Below are 24,085 nucleotides of genomic sequence, written 5' to 3'. Positions count from 1 at the left end.
ATGTTAGGAGCACAGAAACCTTTCATTTTAGGTACTGGGGCCAGGTATTGAACCCAGGACCTCGTATGTGGGAAGCTGGCACCTAACCACTGAGCCACATCTGTGTCCCTGAGTTAGTTCTTTGTTTTGCTTGTTTGTTTTTTCAGGAGGCACCGGGAACCAAACCCAGGATCTCCTGTGTGGGAAGCGGGTGCTCAACCAGTTGAGCCACATCTGCTCCCACAAGCGAGTCTTTTGATGTTGCTTCTGTTTTTTGAGCAATAATGACCTTCTTTCCCACCGTCTTAGTTGCTTAGTTCTGTCCTAGGACTAAGTGGCATAGAACTACAGAAATTCATGGTCTCGTAGTTCGGGAGGCAAAAGTCCGAAGTCAAGGTGTCAGCCTCGCCACGCTTCTGCTGAAATCTGCAGGGAAGAGTCTGCCCCTTGCCTCTCTCCTGCCACCTTGTGGTGGCTGGCAGTATTTGATGTTCCTTGGCTCACAGAGGCAGCATTTCAATTTCAGCCTCTCCTGTCACACGGCCATCTCCCCTTTGTCACCTCCCCCCTTCATTATAAGGACACCAGGCAATGAATTAAGGGCTTAGGCTACTCCACTATGACCTCATTTTAAGTTGCCTAATGCTTGTAATGACCCTATTTCCAAGGGTCACGTTCTAAGGTGCTGGCGATTAGGACATCAACCCAGTAACAATTCAACTGTTAACACCACTGAATGATTTATTGTCATCTGCAGACAAATGAAAATGGAAAGGCTACTTTTATCATCTTTCTTCTGGGAACCCTCATTTCTAACCATGTCTCTCTTATTGCATTCGACCACCCTGTTTCCTAGATTTCCAAACGTTGGAACATGTTGTCTCTTCCTTCTAGTTCTGTTTCTGTGCTTTGGGGTAGGAAGTGGAGGTGGCTGGGAATGGAATTGAGCTGGCGTGTAATCAGTTTTTAGATTTGTTTGAAATCGAGTTTGCTCTTCTAGGACAGTTAAGAATTGCGGGAGTCATCAGTTCTAACAGGAAAGAACTGCATGTAAAGCGTCCAGATCTTAAGCCTAGATCCCAGAGGATCTGTCTTCAGGGCATGGAACAAGGGCATTTGTTGGATGAGACGTTTCCTTGACGGAATGAGGGTGTATTCCTGTGCTCCGAGTGTAAATATCACACGTGCAAGTACATTGGTGCCTTGAGGCTTCATAAATGAAATTTTTAAAAAAATCAATTATAGCAAACAGTCATCATTAGGAAATTAATTTCAAAGAAGGGCGGCCACTGCAGGAGGAAATCCGTTATTCTATTCAAGATGTCATCCTAAAGTAGCAAGGACTGTTCCAGGGCTCCTTCCCCCCAAAACTCCAGGGCTGCCTTTGATGAGTGTGGTATATGTTACTGGCACTGGGATCTTTTCTGTTTTGTTCTCCCTTGCATCTCCGAGGCTCAGGCAGTTTCCTGCATGTACTAGAGCTCTCTGAATACTTTTGCCTGAATGCAAGAATGTGGAGCCTACTGGTCGCCGGTAGAAAGTGGTACGTGGAAAGACATTGGACAAAAGAGACCTGAGTTTGAGGCTTGGCTTTTAAAAGCAAATTATCCAACTGCTTTGCACTTCGGATTCCTCATTGATAAAATTGGCATGTAGGGAGAGGTGAAATACATGACTTTGAACATTCTGTGACCCTACTTTTCCCCTCTAGTTCTTTTGCTGTGTCATTTCCTGGCAGTTGCCTGCATTTCTTCTCAACAGCAGATATTTCAGGCATCTAAACAAAGCCTACAGTCATTTACAGACTAATCCTGAAAAGAATTGTGTCCCCACCCAAGGGTGATTCAGAGAGCAAAGGATTAGGCAAACTGAGCTTGGTGTGTCCTGCTTCCTGGCCAGACTCAAATACCTCCTTTGTATTTGCTTATTAGCTGCTGGGGGACTGGGTAGTAGTTCTGTCTTATCTGGTCTGATAGCTGAAATGTATTTCTTGCTCTCTTTATTTTGGAAAAGTTCCATTTTAGCTAAACACTTTAGAGATCCCTAAAAAGTGTTGTAGTGAGACTTTTATCTTTATTATTGAACCTAAGAATATACTCTTATTTCACCTTGGCATTTTCTGTTGACTCCAAATTTTTCCCTACCTTATATGGACCTGGTAACTGAACAAGCTTGATAGTTTAGGAGGATATTGTGAAACTTTTGTTCTCAAACATTTTTGATTGGATGATAAGAAAATAATTCATGGGCAAATATGAATGTTTCCATCAGGTTGACCTAATTGGCAAGCATATGCAAAGAGCAAAAATAGATTTCTGGTTCTGTAAGTTAAACTGTTTGAAGATCGGTCTACGCATTTCAAATAGAAAATCCAGACCTGGTATAGTTGCCTCATAAATGTATTGCTGGTATGACTTTATTGTAAAAGAGCACTGGGTTTATCTTGTGCTAAGATTGTAACTGTATGTTGCTGAAAAAAGTCAAAAGAAAAGAAAAGCTGCTAAATGTATTTAAGCAAACAGTGAACCAATTATTGTGTGTATGTCTTTTCTCCCTAGGAAATTGAAAATGAATGCACACATCCTCCAGATTACTGGACAATACATGGATTATGGTAAGCATCTAAAGTGATTATAATCCAATTAAACGGTCAGAAGAAACAAGCTAACCTGAAAGTCTAACTTGAGTCTAATCTTAATATTTATACCTATTGTTTTTTTTTTAGAAGTTTATTCTTATTTAAAAATATCTTTAGTCTTTCTAACATAACCCTAACTCTCTTGTTTTGGTTCTGTTTTGATCAAACACTAGCAATATATTTTATTTAAAAAAAAATTTTTTTTTTAAATTATTTATTTATATTTTTATTATATTCAGAAAATATGAGGTCCCCATATGCCCCCCAACCCCCTTACCCCACTCCTCCTCCCATAGCAACAATCTCCTCCATCATCATGAGACATTCATTGCATTTGGTGAATACATCTCTGAGCACCGCTGCACCTCATGGTCAGTGGTCCACATCATAGCCCACACTCTCCTGTAGCAATATATTTTAAATATGAGTTTAGTTATTCAGGGTATAATTGAGGAGCATGCCATTTTAGTTTCCTCATTTTGTCCTTTCAGGAGTGTATTAGTCAGCCAAAGGGGTGCTGATGTAAAATACCGAAATTGTTTGCTTTTTATAAAGGGTATTTATTTGGGGTAGGAACTTACAGATACCAAGCCATAAAGCATAAGTTACTTCCCTCACCAAAGTCTATTTTCACGTGTTGGAGCAAGATGGCTGCTGATGTCTGTGAGGGTTCAGGCTTCCTGGGTTCCTCCCTTCCTGGGGCTGGCTTCTCTTTCCTCTGTGAGCTTACTTCCTGGGTCTCCAGTTTAAGGCTTCAGCATCACACTCTAACATCAAAACTCAAACATCAAAAACCCTCAACTCTGTCCTTTGCCATGCCTTTTATCTGTGAGTCCCCACCCACCTAGGGGTGGGGACTCAATGCCCTAATGACGTGGCCCAATCAAAGCCCTAATCATAACTTAATCAGGCCCAGGTACAGACCAGATTACAAACATAATCCAGTATCTATTTTTGGAATTCATAACCATATCAAACTGCTACAAGGGATAAGAAATAAATATATAACTAAAAGTAAACATTACTTAAATATAAGTAAATCCTATTGAAATATTATGTGTGTGTGTATAGTCTACAGTATTTGTACTATATATGTTCATGTGTGTGTATATATATATATATTATACATACTTTACAGACATCCGAATGCATATTTCTGTTTTTGCCTGCATCTTGTTTTATTTATTCTTTTGTTATTTGTGTGTGTATTTGTGACGTTAAATTCTAAGCATTTCTTTTCCCGGTCAAGGGACTGGCTGTGAGGAGAGGAGAGGAGAGGGGGTGCCCTGGGTTTTGCCGGTACATGCTTACCCCTTAGGAACAAGGACTGGTGGGGAACAATTAAACTGAAATGTGGTGACCTGGCTTCTAGTTCTGCCTTAGCCACAGGCTCATTGGGTGGCCTTGTCAGACACTGTGGCCTCGGGGACTGTTTCAGTTTGCTAAAGGCTGCCAATGCAATATGCCAGAGATGGGCTGACTTTTACAACAGGAGCGTATTAGGTTAAAATCTTATAGTACCAATTTCAGCACGTGGATTATACGTGAATTACAGGGAACCTCTTCTACTTTTACTTTTTGTCCAAATAAAATGCATGGTGTATCAGAGCCTTAAGATGAGGTATGAGTATTTGGGCAAGCTAAATGACACTGCAGCCTCACTATCATGTAACCTGTTGTGGCGTGGCATTCTTTGAAACACTGCCCCAACTTTGATCAGGCTCAAGGGGATTTCATTGCCTTCATTATTTTATAATTCTGCTTGTGACATTAAGGCTCCAGGGTGGGGTGTAAATAAGCTAATTACGCACCCTCTGATAGCTTCGCCAGTTGTAGGAGAATCTTACATGTGCTGAGATTTCACAAACAGTAAGAGTTGTAAAATACCACCTGTATGAAAAAGCCTGGAGTATGTGATGGCATAGAGTTCTCATTAGCGTATTACAATTTTCACAGTGGAGAATTATATTACATGGTAGCAAAGTAGGCATTTTTATGGGTTGTTTATATTTTACCTCAAATTAAATCATAGATATAGGGTAATAAATAAAATCCATCCATGCCTTTCAAAAAAAACAAAAAGGCTTGTAGTTCTGAGGCTGTGAGAAGGTGCAAATCAAGGCATCCTCAGAGCTGCTGTCTCCCTGAAAGTCGGCTGCTGGCGCTGCCGGGTGCCCGCCGGTGGCAAGGCGCAGTGGCGACTCTGCCTTGCCCTCCAGGCTCACTTTGTCCCCGAGCTCGACAGCGGGTGATCAGGCACGAGGCAGGGCACTGTGGCGTTGCCAGCGCGTCTCCCTGGCTTCTGTCTCTGTGGCTTTTTTCCTGGGTCTGCAGATTTTATTCCTCCATTTATAAAGGACTCCCATAAGAGGATTAAGTTCCACCCCAGGAGCAGTCTAATCAAATGGCCCTTACCTGATCTGATCTAACCGAAGGTTCACAATAGGGTCAGTTTGAAAACCTAATTTTCTGGGGACCACATAAAGGACAAACCCACACCGGAACCCTGGACTTGCTTTGACTTCACGCATTGACCTCTGATGCCTTCCAAGGCTGTGATTGTGTCCTGGCTCCTCATCACTGCTTCGTTTCTGAGGCTGGAATAAAAATGGACAGAGCCACCTTCTCTTGTCCCGGGTGGGTGAAGATTGCGCAGGCTTCTGGTGGCTCGGCCAGCGTGGAAATGTGAGGATGGACCTAAAGTTCGAAGCAGAGAAGGGGAGCGTGTTGGTATTTAAAAAATCACACTTGCTGAGCTGACGTCATATGCCAGGCGCTTTGCAGAGCAGGTGCTCTGTGTCACCTCGTCGAATCCCCATAGCAGTTTAAAGAGCTCGGTGCACGTGGTGTCCTCCTACTACATCTGTGGAAATGGAGGTTTACTTAAGATCGCTGGGCGAGAAACGGCCAAGGTCAGAGCCCCTCCCAGCCTGACTGTGACGCCCCCATTCTGCTCTTCATTCTGCTTCCTCCACCTGTTGGAATTATGCCTAGCTATATTTTTTTAATATGTAATATTCAAGTTCAATTACTTTTTTTTTTAAGATTTATTTATTTATTTATTTCTCTCCCCTTCCCACCCACCCTGGTTGTCTGCTCTCTGTGTCTATTTGCTGTGTGTTCTTCTTTGTCCGCTTCTGTTGTTGTCAGTGGCACGGGAATCTGTGTCTCTTTTTGTTGCGTCATTTTGACATGTCAGCTCTCCGTGTGTGCGGCGCCACTCCTGGGCAGGCTGCACTTTCTTTGGCACTGGGCGGCTGTCCCTATGGCGTACACTCCTTGCGCGTGCGGCTCCCCTACACGGGGACACCCTGGATAGCAGGGCACTCCTTGCGCGCATCAGCTCTGCGCATGGACCAGCTGCACACGGGTCAAGGAGGCCCGGGGCTTGAACCATGGACCTCCCATTGGTAGGCGGATGCCCTAACTCCTGGGCCAAGTCCGCTGCCTGCCTAGACATTTTTAGCACAACTTCTTTCCTCTTCAAAAAGAGACTCAAACCATGTCCCTTTGTATCTGAGTGTTCTTGTTACCTTGCTACACAGCATAAGGAATTCACAATCAGAGTTTATTTTATTTTTGTGGACCTTACGCAGGCGGTGACTTTCATGTGCTTCAAGAGTTTTCTGATGTATAGAAGCCATCCTTGCCAAGACTAATTTCTCTTTATTTTATTTTTTTTATTTGAATTTCAAGGCCCGATAAAGCGGAAGATTGCAATGGATCATGGCCCTTTAACTTAACTGAGATTGAGGTATTAATTTTTAATTATATTACTACTGCCGAATGTTGAACAAGATTTACTATTTTCTTCATAAATGCACTTTCACAGTCATGTTGTAGAATTATGGGGTGTCGAATCTCTCCACCAGGACAGAACCCCCTGGTAATGTTTGGTAATTATGGGTGTGTTAAAAAATCCCACAAGGTAAATAAAAACTGACCTTTCTCCTCCCCCACCCTGGGCCCAAACCAACTTCCCGAGTGAGCGCTTTGACGAGGCGTCAGATGCTGAGGAAAGCTGCTCCGGCCCCAGAGCCCACTGCATTGACGTGGCGTCCCCTGCTCACTGCCCAGACCCGTGACCGGCAGGGAGACTCAGGCTGGCATGGCATACGGGTTAGGTGTCTTCAAGTGGCTTGGAGGACAGGGACACACGGTGCCATGGACTTTCCTCTCCGGCGCTAGTTGGGGTAGGTTTCTAAGTAGGGATTACGAGCAAGGAGGCAATAATGGGCCTTTTCTAGTACATATTAGGGGAATGGACGTGGCTCAAGCAGTTGAGCACCCGCCTCCCACACGGGAAGTCCCGGGTTTGGTTCCTGGTGCCCCCTAGAGAGAAACACAAGCAAACAACAACAAGCAAACAAATGAAAAAAACAACTCAAGGGAGCGGATGTGACCCGGTGGTTGAGCACCAGCCTCCCACCTATGAGGTCCTGGTACCTCAAAAAAAAAACACAATGCAACTTCTATTAAAGACTGATTGAAAGGACTGGAATTTATAAGGGACATGAGCAGAAGGGCTCCTTTCCGACAGTCGGTGGCTCCACTACCGTATACGGAACATGCGACAACCCCCCGCCCCCTACACACAAGCTCCTCCATCCTTAGGAGACGCCAAGGAGTCCCTGTGCATAAGTAATCCTATGGCAGTGTAAGTAGAGCCTGGCTTTACAGGACAGGGCCCAGGAGGTGCACGGGACGCCCTTGAAAATGGGAGGTAGAATCAGGACTTGCTAGAATCCCAGGACAGGGTCATTAGCTCCAGAATGCATCCTCGGTTCAAACCCAAACCGAGTCCTGTTCTCCTTTTGTCCTTGCGGGAAGGGCCTTTCCTGGCACGAGCCAGGAGGCCTGGAGGCTCCTGGGATCACCCCCTAGCAGTTACTCAGCGTGCCCTGAAGCCTTGTTTCTCAGCCCCATTTCCCTCCTCGAGGACGCGTTTTAACTCCCACTCATACCCCGGGTCATTCCTGCTCCTTATTTGTGATCTTACCGTGGAATTAAAGATGGTTTTACTCGAAAAGAGTATAATCAGTTTGCCTGGCCCTGTGCTGGGTGCTGGAGACACCCTGTCGAGCAGCACAGTCCGAAGTGGTCTCTGGCCCGCTTTGCTTGCAGTCAGTTGGGGGAAGTCATCACACACACGCAGTTCCAAACGGATGAGGGCTTTTGGAGGACAGTACAAGCAGAGCTTAGTGTAGGTGGGCCTGCACTAGGCTCCTCTGAGGCCGTGATATTTGAGCTGGAATCTGAAGGCCTTTTAGTGATGGGAAAGCAGCTTGTGCAAAGGTCCTGAGGTAGAGTGGGGAGCGTTTGAGAAGTGGGTAGGAAGCCGTTGGGTGGCTCAGGCTGCCGGAGCTGGTGGGAGGATGGTGAGAAATGAGCCAGGTTGGTATTTGGGTCAGATCGTGCAGAACTGTGTGCGCTGGGTTAAGAATTGCTATTTTAGTTTTACAGGAAGTCATTGAAAGCATTTGAGCTGGAGAGCAAAATGATCAAATGCGCGTTCTCGAAAGCTCGCCCTGTGTAGGTGGCACGGGGCGCGGGTGCAGAAATGTGGAGAGATGAGTTAGGAGGCTCCTGCAGGGGCCCCGTGACAAGTGCAGAGCATGACCAGGTCGAGGCCCAGAAGCGGAGGGAGGGCACAGGGTGTTAGTGATTGATCGACGTGAGGGTGAGCGAGGCGGCATCAGGAAGGGCGGGGTCCGTGCTTCCTTCACTAGGCGGACTTGGGTTCATTCATTGCCACAGGGAAGGTGGGCAGGGGAATGGGGCTGCCGGGGCAGAGCGAGGATGAGCTTTCGGACTTGGATCTGAAGTGCCCTTGAACTCGCAGGTGCTGATGGAGAGCAGACAGTTAGTCCAGGATGTTAGAAGAGAGGCCTGGGTTGGAGATGGAAATGTGGCCCAAACTGGCATAAAGGCAGGAAATGAAAGCCTGGGAGGGGAGCGTGGATAGAGCAGAGAAGCCAGCAGCAAGCCTTGAGGAATCAATCCCTGTCTTTAAAAGCAGGAGAATCTGCCCGTGGGGTCTAAGCCCCTCTCAATCAGAAAGAGAGCGGGCATCGCCCTCCCCAGATCCTCAAGACTGAGGAAAGAGCAAACCGAACGGCTAAGGCAACTATGGACTGAAAGAAACATTTTATTCCAGGAATGGAAGAACGTGTATCATTGATATAAAGACACTGATCACTAGAGGTTCTGAGGGGACGGAAAGGGAAGAAGAGGTGTGACATGGGGCATTTTGGGGACATTGAAGTTGTCCTGCCTGACATTGCAATGATGGATACAGGCCATTAGACATTCTGTCAAAACCTCTAAAATGGAGTGGTGCAAAGTGTAAACTATAATGTAAACTGTAGTCCGTGGTTAGCAGCATGCTTCAACATGTGTTCATCAGTCGTAACACACGGACCACACTAATGAAATGTTCATGGGGTAAAGTGTGGGGAGGGGTATTTGGGAATCCCCTATATTTTTGAGGTGACATTTATGTGGTCTAAAACTTCTTTAAAAATAAAAAATAACTTAAGAAAAAAAAAAGAGCAGGAGAGAAAATGGGGCACAGAGGTACAGAAGGAGGAACACCGGAAGAACGAGAGTTTCACGAAGGAGGGAGCGGTTAACGTGGCCGCACACTCCCGAGAGGCTCCGTGAAGAGAAGGCAGACGCTGCCTTTTGGATTCGGCGACTGGCAGGGTGACGGTAGGGTGTTCAGGAGGTCCTGGTTTACTTGTTTTCACTGCGAAACGTCCAGTTTAGCATTTGGCCCAAAAGAAAGGGGCCTGCGTGGGCAACAAGTGGCCTCTGCTCAGGCTCACTCCCCGAGGCCTGGTGCAGCCTGGAGCTGAGCAGAAGGAAGTGGGGCTGAGCGCAGAAGAGGGAAGCGAAGGTAGTTTTAAAATCGTTTCCTTATTCAAGTTGTTTAACTTAGTCAATGGTTTAAAATGCTTAATTGTTACTTTATCTAATGCCTCCCTAAATATTAATATCTCTCTATTATAGCGGTTGGCCTCCTTGTTACGCAAATATTATTAAAGTCACCCAGGATGCTCCACGGTGACACATGTATCCAAGGGGCATCCCCCAACTCGGCTGTGTTCATTGAGGAGACAAAGGAGGCTTTGGTCTTTTTTTTTTAAACTGCCTTTTCTTTATGTTTAAAATTTACATACAGTGAAGTACACAGATCTCATGCAATGCTGAGTTATTTTTCTTAAAACAAATTAATTTTATTGGTACAAATTAATTTTATTGAACCATACAGTCCATCAAAAGTATACAATCAGTGATATTTGGTATCAGCACTTAGATGACTCCATGTCATCATTAGAGCATTTTTATTATTTCAATAATAATAACAATAAACAAAAAACAGAGACAAGCAAGCAAACATGAAAATTACTCACCTGTCCATTTAACCCCAAATAAGAATCAAGATGTGAAGTAGAGTGTCTTGGTATTACTTGGCATTCAAAATAATTCCTACTTATCTGGACTTGAAGGGGATGGTAAGAACTATTAGAAAGTGAAGCTATCCTAAGTTTGTTTCTACGCCTTTGTATCAAATAGTTTTTTGCATTTTGGTCTCGTGGGTATATAGGAATTGGAAAGCAAACTGGAGTGGTGGTGGGAGGCTCAACCATCCAACCCAAACACGCCCTGTTCTGGGAAAAGGAGAATTTGGATTTTCGGATTCAGTTTTACGATCCCTCACATTTCCCTTTTAGATAAAGCTTAAGAAACACTTCATGCAAAATAAACCCAGATGCATTTTACTCACCTGAATGCAATTAATTAGCAGAGCTAAAATTCTTTTAATATATCAGATTTGCCTTTTGGTTTTGACTTAGGTCCTGCAATTGATTTTTTTTTTCTTCATTATACTTAGGATCTTTTGCCAGTCATGAGGAAATTCTGGCCCGATTTAATTCATCCTAACCGCAGTCGCTTCTGGTAGGTGTAAGTTTCTTTTCTAATAGCCATCCTGAGCCTTGAATAACAATTGGGGAAAGCTGTATAAATGTGTTCTAAATGGGAACTCTGGGAAGCATAATAATAGACCGTAGAACCTGCTTCTACTGCAGAGAAGTTTGAAAGCCTTTTATCTAGACACGATTCCGTTTTGCCATAGAGGTGCCTTTCTCCAGTGGATAAAAAATTGAGGGCAATTGGAATTTACCTTATAATTTTATCTTCTAATTGATGGGCTATTCTTCATACTTCATTTTTAAAAAATTCCTCTACAAAGGTTTGACTAATCCACATACTTGAATATCTAAGAAGTTGTCATTTCAAACCAGACAAGAGAGAATATTCCTCTTAAAAAGTATGCTGTTGTTTTGAAATACACTAAGAAAAAAAAAGAAGAAGAAATGATTATCTTATTCCTATGACTTAGGGAGGAGAAAGTGAAATTTTCACTTAAGGCTAAATCCTCAGTCTGTTTTATCAATTGGCTTTTTTCCCCCCTCAGTCTGTTTTAAATACCTTTAAGTTTATGAGGGACTGAACCTAATGGAAAAATGCTATGTTTAATTCAAGAAAGCTTTTAAAAAATTGCTTTTGACAACAGTGCTTGACTTTAAGAAGATAAAATTAATATTTCTTTTATTTACAAATTAATGGAAAGGAAAACGATTTTTTCCTCCACCTCACTTCAATATGATAATTTATAATTCAGATGACAGCTAATCAAATTTTGCCGAGAAACATTAACCTGGAAATAGTTTTGTGCGGAATTGTCAGAAAAAAAGAGTTACGTTTAGGAAAAAGCCTTTTTAATAAAACAAAATGGAATGAAAATTAGGTCCGTCTTGCTTAGTCACTGCTAGCTGGAAATTCAGAATATTGATGTTAAATTAAAAATGTCCAATTCCCAGGTATGCATGATTATATGTTTTAAACCAAGTTGATATCAATGTTTTAATATATACTTGTCCCCAACATCTACTGATTTAAACCTGCTCCAAAATTCATAATAATTGACATTTATTGGATACTTATTATGAGGTAGGAGCTATTTTTGCTTATGTAAAAGTGCTCTGTATGTTTCAGCTCATTTAATCCAACAGCCCCATGAAATGAATTTGAGAATATTCCTGTTTTATAGAAATTAAGGCACCTGTAATTTATGTTACACTTTCAATTAGTTTGAGAGAATCTCCCTTTTATGCTCCACAGAATATAGAAAGTTATTCTTTCTGGAAACTATGCTACATAAAGACAGTTATCCATTATTATTCTTCCTGTGTTCAATTTCTCTTAGTTTTCTTAGAGTACAGGAACATATAACCAAAGGAGTTATTTAAAACTGGCTCTCTGGATACTTTTTACCATTGAATTAATAATGTATTTAGGTTATTACTTGAGAGGTGGCATATAAGTGCTTTATAAAAGGTTGCGTGAATGCTATTTATTAAAACCTAATGAATTAATTGCTAATAAAGCTTAGGAAACCTGATGTCCGTTTGGTTTTTCTAACCAGCAACTGAATCGACAAGTTATCTGTCATTCTGAAGGTGGATATCAATTACTTTTAGCAGTTGATTGAACAGCAGCACAGTGCAAGGGGAAGGACCTGAACTTAGAATCAAAAGAGGAAGTTCAAGTGCCTGCCCCATTGTCTCTTTTAGCTAGTTTCGTGGGAGCCTCTGTTTCCCCATTTCTAAATTAGAGATGATATTTTTTGTCTCAGAGTTGTGAGAAACAGATGAAGAATGTGAAGATATTTTTTAAAAATTGTGATAAAATATAAAGGATTATCAAGAACAATGTTTTTCTTGAGTAAAAATTGCTTGTCATTCGCCGACCCATCTTTTTATTGTTTTAATTATAAGTCGTATAAGTAGAATGGACATATAAGCTATAAAATTAGTAAAAGCTGTGGGGAATGGGCCTTAGGCATTTCTTAGTAATTACTCTTTGCTGGTTCCTTAGAAATGACTGTTTAGTCTAACTTTTATATGAAATTCTTCAGTGCAAAATACTGTCCGTGTAAGAACTTGCATTGCTCTGTAGATTTGTGGGTGTGGGAACAGTGGTATTTTCTCTTTTTTTTTCAGCTTTGTTTTGTTAATTGATCATGCTGTAATTGTAGAAATGAAGTGGAATTGATAATCAGTGAAAAACTTGACGAGAAGATAAAGAGGACTCTTTGGAGATTGTTTTCTGGGCCACTTGTTTCCAAGCTTAGGGGATTTCCATAACTGTCTCTGTTGCAAATATGGAACTTTATCCTTCTAGTTGTAAAAGAAATAACATACCAACTATATGCAAATATCCCCCTTATGTTTGTTCATTCCTCAATTTTGAGGCTTTTGGGATGACATTGCCTGCTCTGCTCAGATTAGGAGGGGGCTTAGATCTTATGGAACAGGTGGGAGGAACTATTTTGCTTGCAATTGTAGATACTCTTTGGTTTTTGGGGTGGGAATTGTCCATTATCATTTTGTTTGTTGTCCTGGATGAGTACAATGAACTGGAAAGTAGGTGTTGGCTGTAACTCTGCTGAGATTCAGGGCTCAACTGGGATATAAACAGGCTGAAGATTTAAGCCTCTAGACATATATTTAATAGGTATAGTGCTAATTTTAGGTTCAAATAAAAAGAGTAGAAGAATCACGAGTAAGGTAATTATAAATGAGTTTAACTCTGTTCTGTTGGGGAAACATTGTCATATATTCCCAGAGTAAGGTCCACTGGTGGGATGCTAATTTCATGAGGCTGTGTGCCTGCCTATAAAGTCTGGACATTTTTAGAGCCTTTGGGAGCACCCCATATGAGGTTTTGTTTACTGTGACAGATTGTGAGATCTGCCTGAGACGTGTATAAGTTTAACCTCTGAAGTGACCTCCTGACTCACTTTGAAATGTCTTAGCTGCAAAAACTCTTTTGTATTTAATGATTCTCCTTTTTGGTCGAGGTCTTTTTACAAGTGCATTGCTGGTTAGCACTTGGTAGCGCTCCACAGTGCCAGAGAGGCTCTTCCCTGGGAGTCATATCCCACGTTGAGGGAATGAACATTTTTTATTGTGAATCAGTTTCATTAGTTTTCCATTACAGGATTTCTTGTTTCTTGTTTGTTTGTTTTAGAGGCACTGGGGATTGAATCCAGGACTCCGTATGTGGGAAGTGGCATTCAACCACTGAGCTACATCCACTCCCAATCTGTTTGTTTTGATTCTTGCAGGAAGCATGAGTGGGATAAACATGGGACCTGTGCAGCCCAGTTAGACTCCCTCAATTCTGAAAAAAAATATTTTGGTACAAGCCTGGATCTGTATAAAGAATTAGATCTTAACAGGTAGGTTAACTCTATTTTTGTTTTGTCTGTAAAAACAGGCTCCTATCTGTTGTAGAAATGTAGAAATGTTATTGATCATTGCATTCCACACTTCTTATTCACTCCCTCAAGTTCAAGAGCCTCAATCGCCAGGGGTGACTTCAGAGCAATCCCATCCAATCAGTCGCTACCAGCCACGAGTGTGGTGGAGCGCTTGGAATATGGTTTGTCTAAGTTGACATGAGCTGTAAGGCAAAATAAACACCAGGTTCCAAAGACTTTCTGCTGAAAAATATAAGATACCCAAAAAATTTTGTGGATTTGTTATCAGTTAAAAGGACAATATCTGGGATATATTAAGTTAAATAAAATATATTAAAATTAGTTTCACCTGTTTCTTATTACTTTTTGTCATAAGGCTACTAGAAAATTTTAAATTGCATAGGTGGCTGACATTATATTTCTATTGAAATGTGCTATTTCAGAGCTGTTTCTTGACAGAACGAAGAAATAAGGCAAAGAGCGACAGAGAGATTTAAGAGAATATATAATGTTTGTATAATACATAATGTTTTCTGTTTGGTTAAAATTAATTTGGCATTAATCCTTTGGCCTGCATCTGTGGGCATTTTGAAAACTTCGGTTTGGGATATTTTGCAGTTCTTCAAGTTTTGCTACTATTTTATTATTTTATTTTATATTTTATTTTTAAAATGTTTTTTAAATTTATTTTTGGAGTTACCTGGGGCAGGGATTGAACGCAGGGCCTCATATGTGAGGAGCCAGTACTCAGCTACTGAGCTACACAGGCTCCTTTATATTTTAAAGTGCATAAAAAATTGCTACTATTTTATGGTAATTTGACAGGCTAACATATGAGAAAAATGTAACTTGTAGGAATGGTTTCTAGAGGGAAAAAAATCTTTTTTTTTTTTTTAAAGATTTGCCTTCTTAATTCTACTTTTGTGAGCGCCAAGCATTTTAGATTTTCCTTGAAGAAGCTGTGAAAGAGAATATACGCTTTCTACACAGCTTTTAGCAAACATGATATTCCCAGGAATGCTTTTCACACAGTAGGCCTTCCCTCAGGAAACATCTGTTCAGTGAGAGACTAAGTGACACAACCACCCAGGGGATGAGAATGGGACATTTGATCTTGTTCCCACTCCTCAGTGACTCTAGCACAGCTGATTTGTGTGTGTGTGTGTGTGTACAGCTACAAAGATTCGAGAAGTATAAATGGGAGGTACTTAATCTTTGTTGAATAAAGGGATGAATGATGTAGATATTTTAAAACTTTCAGCAGTCTCCATTTATTTTCCTTCCCCTGTTTGATAAAGGAAATCTCCCTGGTATCATCAGCTTGAACCCATACTAATTGTTTGTGACCATGAGGTTCCCATCTGCCTCTCAAAATAGAGGGTATCTGAAGAGGATTCTGGTCTGCAAGTCCTAGAGGGATGATTATTTATCATTTTTTTAGGAGGTACTGGGGATTGAACTCAGGACCGCATACATGTGACGCACATGCTTAACCACTGACCTACACCATCTCTGATTTTTTTTCTCCCCACCCCGAGATGGCTCCCTCATCTCTCTGCTCATTGTATTTTTTGCTAACTGTGTCTGCTTGTTGTCTCTGTTCATTGTGTCTGTTGTGTCTGCTCGTTGTGTCTGCTCATTGTCTGCTCTTCGTAAGGAGGCACTGGAATTAAACCCAAATGGGAGGTGGGTGCACAAACTGCTTGAGTCACATTTGCTCCCCCCAATTATTTCTATTTAATTGCACCTCTTCTGTAGTCTGGGTGATTTACTATATACATTATCTCAGTTAATGTGCATAAAGACTTTTGAAGTGGGTATTATCTACATTTTTTGAAAGTGGAAGTAAGTTTTCAATGACTTTCCTCTTATTGCAATAATACACTACTTTCTATACAAAAAAAATCTATACATAATGAAATTATATAGAATCTGTAACAAGTTGCTGTTCATGTAACTTTCTTGATGAAGTGCAAATTTTAAGAGCTAGAGGAGACTTCAGAATGTGAGGCTGCATTCATTTTGTGGCATTGAAACTAGATCTAAAGAAAGTTAGAGGACCAAATTGTGCAACTTAGTTAGTGTCAGAACTAGGGTCAAAAGGCACACTTAAAAAATACGAACTCTGTTAGCTGGTGATTTTAGGACCTTATTCGTGGAGTGTTCTTTTACATAATCACAGCCAACCTTTAAAGGCTCTGCCCCTTCATTTTCAGGCTCTCTGATCCCTTCCATCCAATCAGAATACTAGCAGTTAGTTTTCTTTTCATCAAAATTAAGTAGAAGATCCATCTGTATGAGATGGGTGACACATTGCATTTGTGGATGCTTTTGTATGCCAAGGGATGGAAGCACATGCCTGGGTTGATTCATCTTTTCAGCAGATTTGATTCATACCAGTGAAATGTAGCTGATTAGCAAAAGGTTCTTGATAATATTCTGGCTTGTAAAGGAATTGTAAACAGTATACATTATAAGCTGCAATGCAGAGGCCATATAATCTCCTGTTTTTTGTTGTTTTTTTGAAAGACATAAACCCTGGTTTATTATGACTGCTTATAATGACAGAACATAAGAATATTTAACACCTCTGATATGCAAGGTCCAGGCATTGGAAGGCCTTGCTCCAGGCAGGCTCTGGATAGGTTGGGCTTGTGGCCCACGAAAGGACGTTTTGTTGATTTTCACAAGTCCCACAGATTTTTGAGTGAAAACAGCATATTTCACCACTGTGTTTAGAATTGAGGCCTGGGAAAACAGTGGGCAGGTTTACAGGGGTTTGTGCTATTTCTAGTGCTCAAGGACCCTTGCCCACTGCTTGTTCCAGGAGCACCCCCTAAAGATAAAAAGACTTACTGATTTTCAGTCTTTAAAGAAACTTATCTTGTCATACAATATGCTTTAAGACAAATTACAGCTGAAAAAGGAATGCCCTTGTCAGTCGTTTTCTTTCCTTCGGGCTAATTCGCTGTCTGATGATTGTTAGTACCTAGAGAGGCGGCCTGAGTCTCTGTCCACCCTGTGTGGAAAAGTCCAGAAAGGTGCGATGGGAGAACTGCAAATTATTATGTTGGGAATGATTACTGTGAGAAACTTTTACATCGTACTCTATAATTATAATCAACTAACATTATGCTACTTTGATGCGATTCTCTATGGCTGGTTAAAACCAAGTACTGTAGGAATTGCTTTGAGGCTAGCTACGGGTAGTTAAGGTCTAAATTAATGCTAGTTTCTAGGATAGGCCTAGAACCCAAAAACATTTGCTAGCTATCTTTTTTTTTTTTTGTCCATTCGCTGTGCGTTCTTCCGTGTCTTTATTTATTTATTTTATTTCCCCTCCCCGCTTGCGGATTGCTTGCTCTCTGCTCTCCGCGTCCATTCGCTTTGCGCTCATCTGTGTTCTCGCTTGAATCCCTTTTCTGTTGCATCACCTTGCTGAGTTGGCTCTCCATGGCACTTACAGGCCGGGTGGCACTCTGCAGTGTCTGCAGGCCGGGCGGCTCTCCGCAGTGTGCGGGCGAGCCTGCCTTCACAAGGAGGCCCTGGGACATGAACCCAGGGCCTCCCGTATGGTAGACGGGAGCCCAACTGATGGAGCCACAGCTGCTTCCCTGCTAGCTATCTTTTAAAGCAGGTATGGCAAACAGGTGATAAAATGTGTGCCAGCTCCAGTTGGTAGGGCCGTTGGGAACACTCTGTTGAAGAGAATTCCACTGGAAAAATGCCTGGTGCAGGTAGCACTGTCTGCTGAGGTTGAGGGAATGCCCAACTGCTGAGTGCCAGCTTTGCTAAAGAGTTTGTTGTCTAAAGTAGTAGAAAAGAACAGTCTCCTTTAAAAATATCTTGCTTAATTTTCACCCTGAAATACAATGTTGAAAAGAAAGAAGAAAATGGCCTTTCATTGTACAGCTAATTTTTTTTTTTCATTTAAATTTTAGTATGCTCCAAAAATTGGGGATAAAACCTTCTCTCAATTACTACCAGGTAAGCCTTTCTTTAAATTTCTTATCTAGAGTGTATCTCCTAAAGGAGGATATCTGGCAAAATGAAAATGTCACTGCAGCTAGTGAGCTACAGTTGTGTTTAAAAGAGAACAACGCAAGCCACTCTCACTTAACTTTTATGTTTGTGAGTAGATTTTATTAAAAATTTTTTTCTTGCATATGTTGAATATAAACTGAAGACTACTTAAAGCAATGCTTTTTAAAAGCTTTTAATCAACTGTATTGAAATGTTTCCACAAACCATCCATCCATCCACAGTGTACAATCAGTGGCTTTTGGTACAGTCACAGAGTTGTGCATTCATCACTGCAATCAGCATTTTCATTACTCCAAAAAGAAAAACCCAGGAGAGTAAAATAATAAGGGTCCCTTTGTTGGCTGAGATCTTGTAATTTTTAGAACATGTGAATGAAGTGCTATTGAATAAGGGGATGCTGATTTCCTTGTCAAAGTTCAGAGAGGTTGAGGGCTGTGCCCAACACCACACAGCTGGTGGAAAGCAGAGTTGGAAACCAGACCCGAGACCCATGCCCTTTCCAGCCATCCGTTGACCGTCCTGATATTTCAGAAGGTTTATCCAGCTGTGCTTAGGCCAACGTGGGTAGAGGTGGGGCAGCCAGTGAGGAGGCTGTAAGAGTCCAGGTGAGAGGGGCTGGTAACCATGCGTCCAGGGCCATTGGTGGGAAATGTGTGTTTCAAATTCTGCTGGAGCCGGCGGAACATGCAATTTTATAATACAGCACGTTCAGTTTTATAACATCATTTTATATTTGAGGAAAAGTCTCTTGTCTTCAGGATAAAACTTTACCAATGAAAGCATGATCACATCTTACTGGCTGGTTACAATATACAAAAGGTAGCTAGTTTCAGCTCAGCAGGTACCCTGTATTTGCAAATGAAGGTTTATTGGATCATGGCCACACTCATTTATTTACGTGTTGCCATGGCTACAGGTGCCACAAAGGCAGAGTTGAGTAGGCAGAGATGAATAGTTGCTAAGTCACAAGAAAGATGGACACACGAGCTGTAAAGCCTAAAATATGCACTGTCTGGCCCTTTAGAGAGAAAGTCTGCGGATTCCTGCTCTAGAGAAACATATCAAAATCGTTTTGTCGGTTTTATGTTTATCATATGGTGTGACTGGAAAAAATTTGCAGAAGATGACTTTGCTGGTTTTTGCTACTTGCTCAAAGCTTCTGTTGGGGAACAGCAACCTAGAGCATCTTATACCGCTGTCCTTGTCCACCAGAAGTCCATTGATCATTTCTCTCAGTCTCTGGGTGAGTTAGGGGAAGTAACTCTGTCCTTTGAGCATCCTTCCATTAAGCCACATATACAGTGTGTTGTCAGGGCCCTGTCTGTCCTCATTTGGACTCACATTTAAATAGGTGAGAGGAACACGTTTTACCTTTTGGCCCAGACTTGAGGTTCAGAAAACTGATTGCAATTGCAATGAATGTAACGATGACAAGAAATGCTTGCTGTGCATCTTCTTTTAGGTACTAGAAATGCTTGATGAATATGAAACTTAGTTTGATTTCTCATCAGATTTTCTGCTTTTGCATCTGACATCCATGCATAATGACAATCTTTTCCACGTGCTCACTCATCAGTTTTATGGGGAAAATGCTGCTGCTGGACATTTCCTGGAAAAGATGTTGTTGCAGTGGAGACTGGAAACATGGGTAGGAGTTTGGAAGGGGTGACCCAGGTGGGAAGCCAACATGTGCAGAGGCTCAAGATGAGAGAGGAGACGTCTCTACAACGAATTCAAAAAGTTCCAGGTCGATTGACTGAGCTGTAACATAGTGGTGGGTAGGAGGCTGGCGAGCTAAGCGGGAGTCAGATCATCAAGGGCCTTGTGTGTGCCATTAAGCAGTTAGGACTTCATCTCGAAGAGAGGCAGGCAGCATCGAGCATTCAGAGCAGATCTGTATTTCAGGCTTCACGACGGTTGCAATGTGCAGTTGGGGGGAGACGGGAGATAGAGACTGATGAAGGCGGCTACTGTGGGGGACCATGTGAGAGCAGTAGGGGCCTACACTGATTTGGGCTGCTAAAAGCAGATACAATAAAATGGGTTGGCTTCATCAATGGGATTTCATCAGCCTACGAGCTTACAGTTTTGAGGCGGTGAGGACGTCCAAATCAGACATCATCGAGGCGATGCTTTCTTTCCAGAGACCGGCGGCCGGTGACTCATGGCTTCTCTGCCTCCTGGCAAGGCACATGACAGCGTCTGCTGGTCTCTCCCTTCCTTTGTGGGTTTCACTCCTTTCATTTTCTTGCTTCCATGGCTTGCTTTCTCCATCTGAATTGCATTCTTTTATAAAGGACTCCAGGAAGAGGATTAAGATCCACCCTGGGCCATGCCTTCACTGAAGTAGCCTCATCAAAAGGTCCGACTTACAATAGGTTCACACCTACATGAACGGAGGAGCTTTAAGAACATGATCTTCTGGGGGTACATACGGTTCTAAACCACCACCGCCAGGCTCACAGTTGTGCAGCTGGGGAGACAGGAATGTCTTTGAGAAGCTTAGGACTTGGCTGAAGGTTGGACCCATGGGGCGAGGAAGAAGGCAAGGTGAGAATAATGTGCTGGATTTTGCCTTGGGCCTCAGAGTGGATGGTCATGCCATTTACTGACGTTGGGAACACAGCAAGGGGAGGGACTATTTGAGGGGAAGATAATTAGCTCAATTTTGGATAGTTGGTAAGGCATCCAGATGCCTACTCTCCTGTAGCTGTGGATTCTAGAGAGATCTGGGTCAAGTTCTGTGTGGTGGCAGCCTTGGGGGTGGAAGGATGACTTAAAGAACAGTGGAGAAGTCAACCTTGAGGAGAATGACAGAAGGGAAGGAACCCCGAAGAGGTTGAAGAAGGAACACCAGACAGGCAAGAGGGGCTCATGGCAACCCACTGCGTCCACTGAAGCCTGTGGCAAACAATGTTTTGAGGAGGTCGCTGGCCGTGTCAGAGGCTGTGGGGAGCTCAGGGACGGTGAGGACTGAGGAGGGGTCACTGGGATTTGTGATGAGGAAGTCGCGGGTAATCCCGCAGTGGTCGTTTCAGTGGCGTGGGGAAGCCACACTGCCCTCGGCTGAGGGATGAGGCGGGGACTGAAAACTCGGTGGTCTTTTTGGGAGTTTGGCTCCGAAGGGAAGGGGCGAGAGGAAGAGACGAGCAGCAGGATGGGTTCCAGAGAGAGCAGGAAGGGAAAGGGCCACGCATCTGCTGCGCCAAATGTGTAGTCGGGGGCAGGGAGGTAGGGGACTCGATGGCTTCTCTCGCTGTGAAGTCGCAGGTGCCACCAAACGCAGGTGCCACCGTCTGCTGAGGATACATGGAGGGGGCGACGGGGACAGAGCTTTGAAGACAGTGGGAAGGGCTGAGGGAGCTTTGGAGAGGGGGAAAGAGCAGAGGAGGAGTCATTTGGAAGGGGTCACTGTGTGGTGTGTGACATTTTACATAAGACGGCGCTGGGAAGGGAGGAGAGAGGGCTGCGCTCGCGACAGACAGCAGGAAAGTCAGCTGCAGCTTTGGAGCTAGACAGACTCAGGAGAGAGAGGGAGTGAAAATGTTTGGAAAATGTTTAGGGTAGCTTAGTGTGTGTTCGTGGGGCCCTGGCGCCGGATAGGGCTGGAGTTGATCGCTCCTCTCACCGGGGGGTCTAATGTTCCAGAATCTTTTGGGGTCCTCATCTCTATAAACCAGCGCTAAATCGCTGAGCTAGCTCTCCTTGAGGGCATCGTACTGAAGTTGATAGTTTTTTCTGTTTATTTGCGGAGAATGTAAATAAAAGCATTGCAATCCGAATAGAACATCATAGATTTTTCGTTTGTTTGCAGAGAAGGTAAATAAAAGCGTTTCAATCCAAATAGAACACACTAGATTTTTTCTCTGTTGAAATTTCCTGTCTAACGTACTTTATTTAATTTCAGATTTCAGATATTAAAGATGCCCTTGCCGGTATATATGGAGTCATACCTAAAATCCAGTGCCTTCCGCCAAAACAGGTGGTGTGTTTTGTCTTCCTTTCTGTTTTATTATGAAGGCAAGTTTAACTCCCTGGACACAGGGTTCCCGGGAGCAGAGTGGAATTAGTATGTACGTGCGTTCGTGCACCTCTGTGTGTGTGTGTATTTTGAACTAGCAGACTTTCCTTTGATATCGTGCGGGAAGAGGGTTTGTTTCCTTGCCACTTATTTCTAACAAGAATATCCCTGTTCTGGAAAGGACGTTGGAGCTGGGAGAAGAAGGGAGGTGAAATATTACTGTGGTTTAAAATGTTCTAATGTAGACTATCTCTACACTTTTACACTGGTAACTTTAGTCATGTTAATTGTTTTTTTGTGCAATTTCTAGACAAAATTGTAGTTTCTTTTGCCAACTGATCAAAAACTTAACTTTGAGCAATAGGGAACTGTTTCCCTGTTTTTCTCCACAAAAGCCATCCATTTTCTTATCCTAATATCTTGAAATAGATGCTGTGTGTGCAGTTGAGGCTTTGTTAGATGCACACATTTCCTGTTAATTTTTTTTCCCTAAGATCAAACCTGTATTTCTGCACACACAAGTACGACATTGGTGTAGGAGAAGCCTCTTGGATCTACTAGAGCTGCAGCCTAGCTCCCCTGCCTCCAGTGGGTCCCTTTGCGCCACTGCCTTCAATTCACGACTGCTCCCCAGTTTTCTTGTTAAAACAAGGGAGGTTTGTTTCTTAATATTTTGGGTATCTGGAATCTTATATCTCTAGCCATTATTTAGTCATCTTCCACTTCTGCAACTTCATGATTCTAAAACCATGATGAGAATTCGAGACCTGGATTCTAAAATGTCTTTCCCTTTTTTATGTTTAGGATGAGAAAGTACAGATGCTTGGGCAGATAGAGCTGTGCCTCACCAAGGAGCTAGAGTTACGAAACTGCACGGAGCCGGGGGAGCTGCACCTGCCCAGGCAAGAAGCCTCAGGGGCCGGCGTGGCTGCCTTCAGTTCGATGCTCTCAGTCTGTGAAGACGGCCCAGCCTTTTACCCGCCACCTGATGAGACCAAACGCTGATGTCAAAATTTCAGAAGTATTCCATGTTTTGAAAAGCAAGAGGAGATCACCAACTGCAGTGCTTTTTAAGAAAACGTCTCCAAAGCGAAGCCTCACATGTACAACTCTTTAATAGAAGCCTGTTTGCTTGTTCTGTTTTCACATCCGTGCCTGTGGATTGACTTTTGGAGTTCAGGTTGAAAATGGAATGAACTTTAAGTGCATTGAAAGAAACAACATATTCCAAGCCCAAGTAGCTAGCTCGTGGTTGAAATAAAGCTTACAAGTACTCTTTTTTTTTTTTTTAATTCATTTAATTCTCCCCACCCCCGTGCTGTGTCTGTTTGTTGTGTGCTGGTCTTCTTTTTTAGGCAACATTGGCAACCAAACCCAGGACCTGCCATGTGGGAGGGAGGTGCCTAATTGCTTGAGCCACCGCCACTCCCTTTGTTGGGTCTCTCATTATGTTTTCCTCCTTGTGTCTCTTGTTGAGTCATCTTGTTGTGACAGCTCGCCATGCCAGCCCATCACATTGGCTCAATGCTTTGCTATTCGTCTTTGGGAGGCACCAGGAACTCCCGTGTGGTAGGCAGAAGCCCAACTGCTTGAGCCACATTTGCTTCCCACAGATGCTATTTTTTTTTTATTAATCTCTTCTTTTTATTTAGAAGCTAAAGCAGGCCTCCTTTGAGTTTGGGCGAATGTGCTGATTGAGGAAAATTGCTTGCCTGTGTTTTCCTGTTGGAATACATTGCCTTCTTAGTAGTGTGGGGGAATCTATTTGGACAGAGATCTGTTTGTAAGTAGCAGCCACACTAACACTGGAGTATATTGGGGAGCATTTGAAAGCATCCCCAGTTCAGTGTGGATGGTTCTCTGTTCCATGTGGTTCAAGTTCAGGATATTTCTTTCTTGCCGGATACTCCATTTTGCATGAGGCAATCAGGTGTCCTCTTAGAACCTATAGAGCTGGACAAGGAGGAATAATCTGGCAGGTGAGTGTAAAGTATTTCTTGTTACAGTGTCTTCCAGAAATGTGCACAGGTCTTAAAAAAACTAACCCCTTGTGGTAGTTTGATGGACTCCA

General features: G+C 42.8%; 1 protein-coding gene across 4 annotated transcripts in view; it reads left to right on the top strand.

Annotated features, from left to right (window-relative positions):
* The window catches only part of RNASET2 (ribonuclease T2), a 29,683-nt gene extending 6,391 nt beyond the window's left edge, over window positions 1-23,292 (top strand). For 2 of the 4 annotated variants that reach the window (XR_011647713.1, XR_011647714.1), the window contains exons 4-10: window positions 2,538-2,593; window positions 6,314-6,371; window positions 10,515-10,579; window positions 13,815-13,928; window positions 17,891-20,543; window positions 21,901-21,975; window positions 22,819-23,292. Coding sequence is in view for 2 of the 4 variants with exons in the window: in XM_004476935.5 (XP_004476992.1) it covers window positions 2,538-2,593; window positions 6,314-6,371; window positions 10,515-10,579; window positions 13,815-13,928; window positions 17,891-17,936; window positions 21,901-21,975; window positions 22,819-23,019 (615 nt within the window). In the remaining 2 variants the exon portion in view is untranslated. The remainder of the gene's footprint in view (window positions 1-2,537; window positions 2,594-6,313; window positions 6,372-10,514; window positions 10,580-13,814; window positions 13,929-17,890; window positions 20,544-21,900; window positions 21,976-22,818) is intronic. The other 2 variants (XM_004476935.5, XM_004476936.5) reach the window with 1 other exon arrangement.
* The last annotated feature ends 793 nt before the right edge of the window (window positions 23,293-24,085 follow it).

The sequence above is a fragment of the Dasypus novemcinctus genome, chromosome 28 (genome assembly GCF_030445035.2).
Source record: "Dasypus novemcinctus isolate mDasNov1 chromosome 28, mDasNov1.1.hap2, whole genome shotgun sequence".
NCBI classification, from domain to species: Eukaryota; Metazoa; Chordata; class Mammalia; order Cingulata; family Dasypodidae; genus Dasypus; species Dasypus novemcinctus.
Note: the sequence above shows the minus strand (reverse complement) of the source record. Positions and strands in the feature narration are given on the sequence as shown.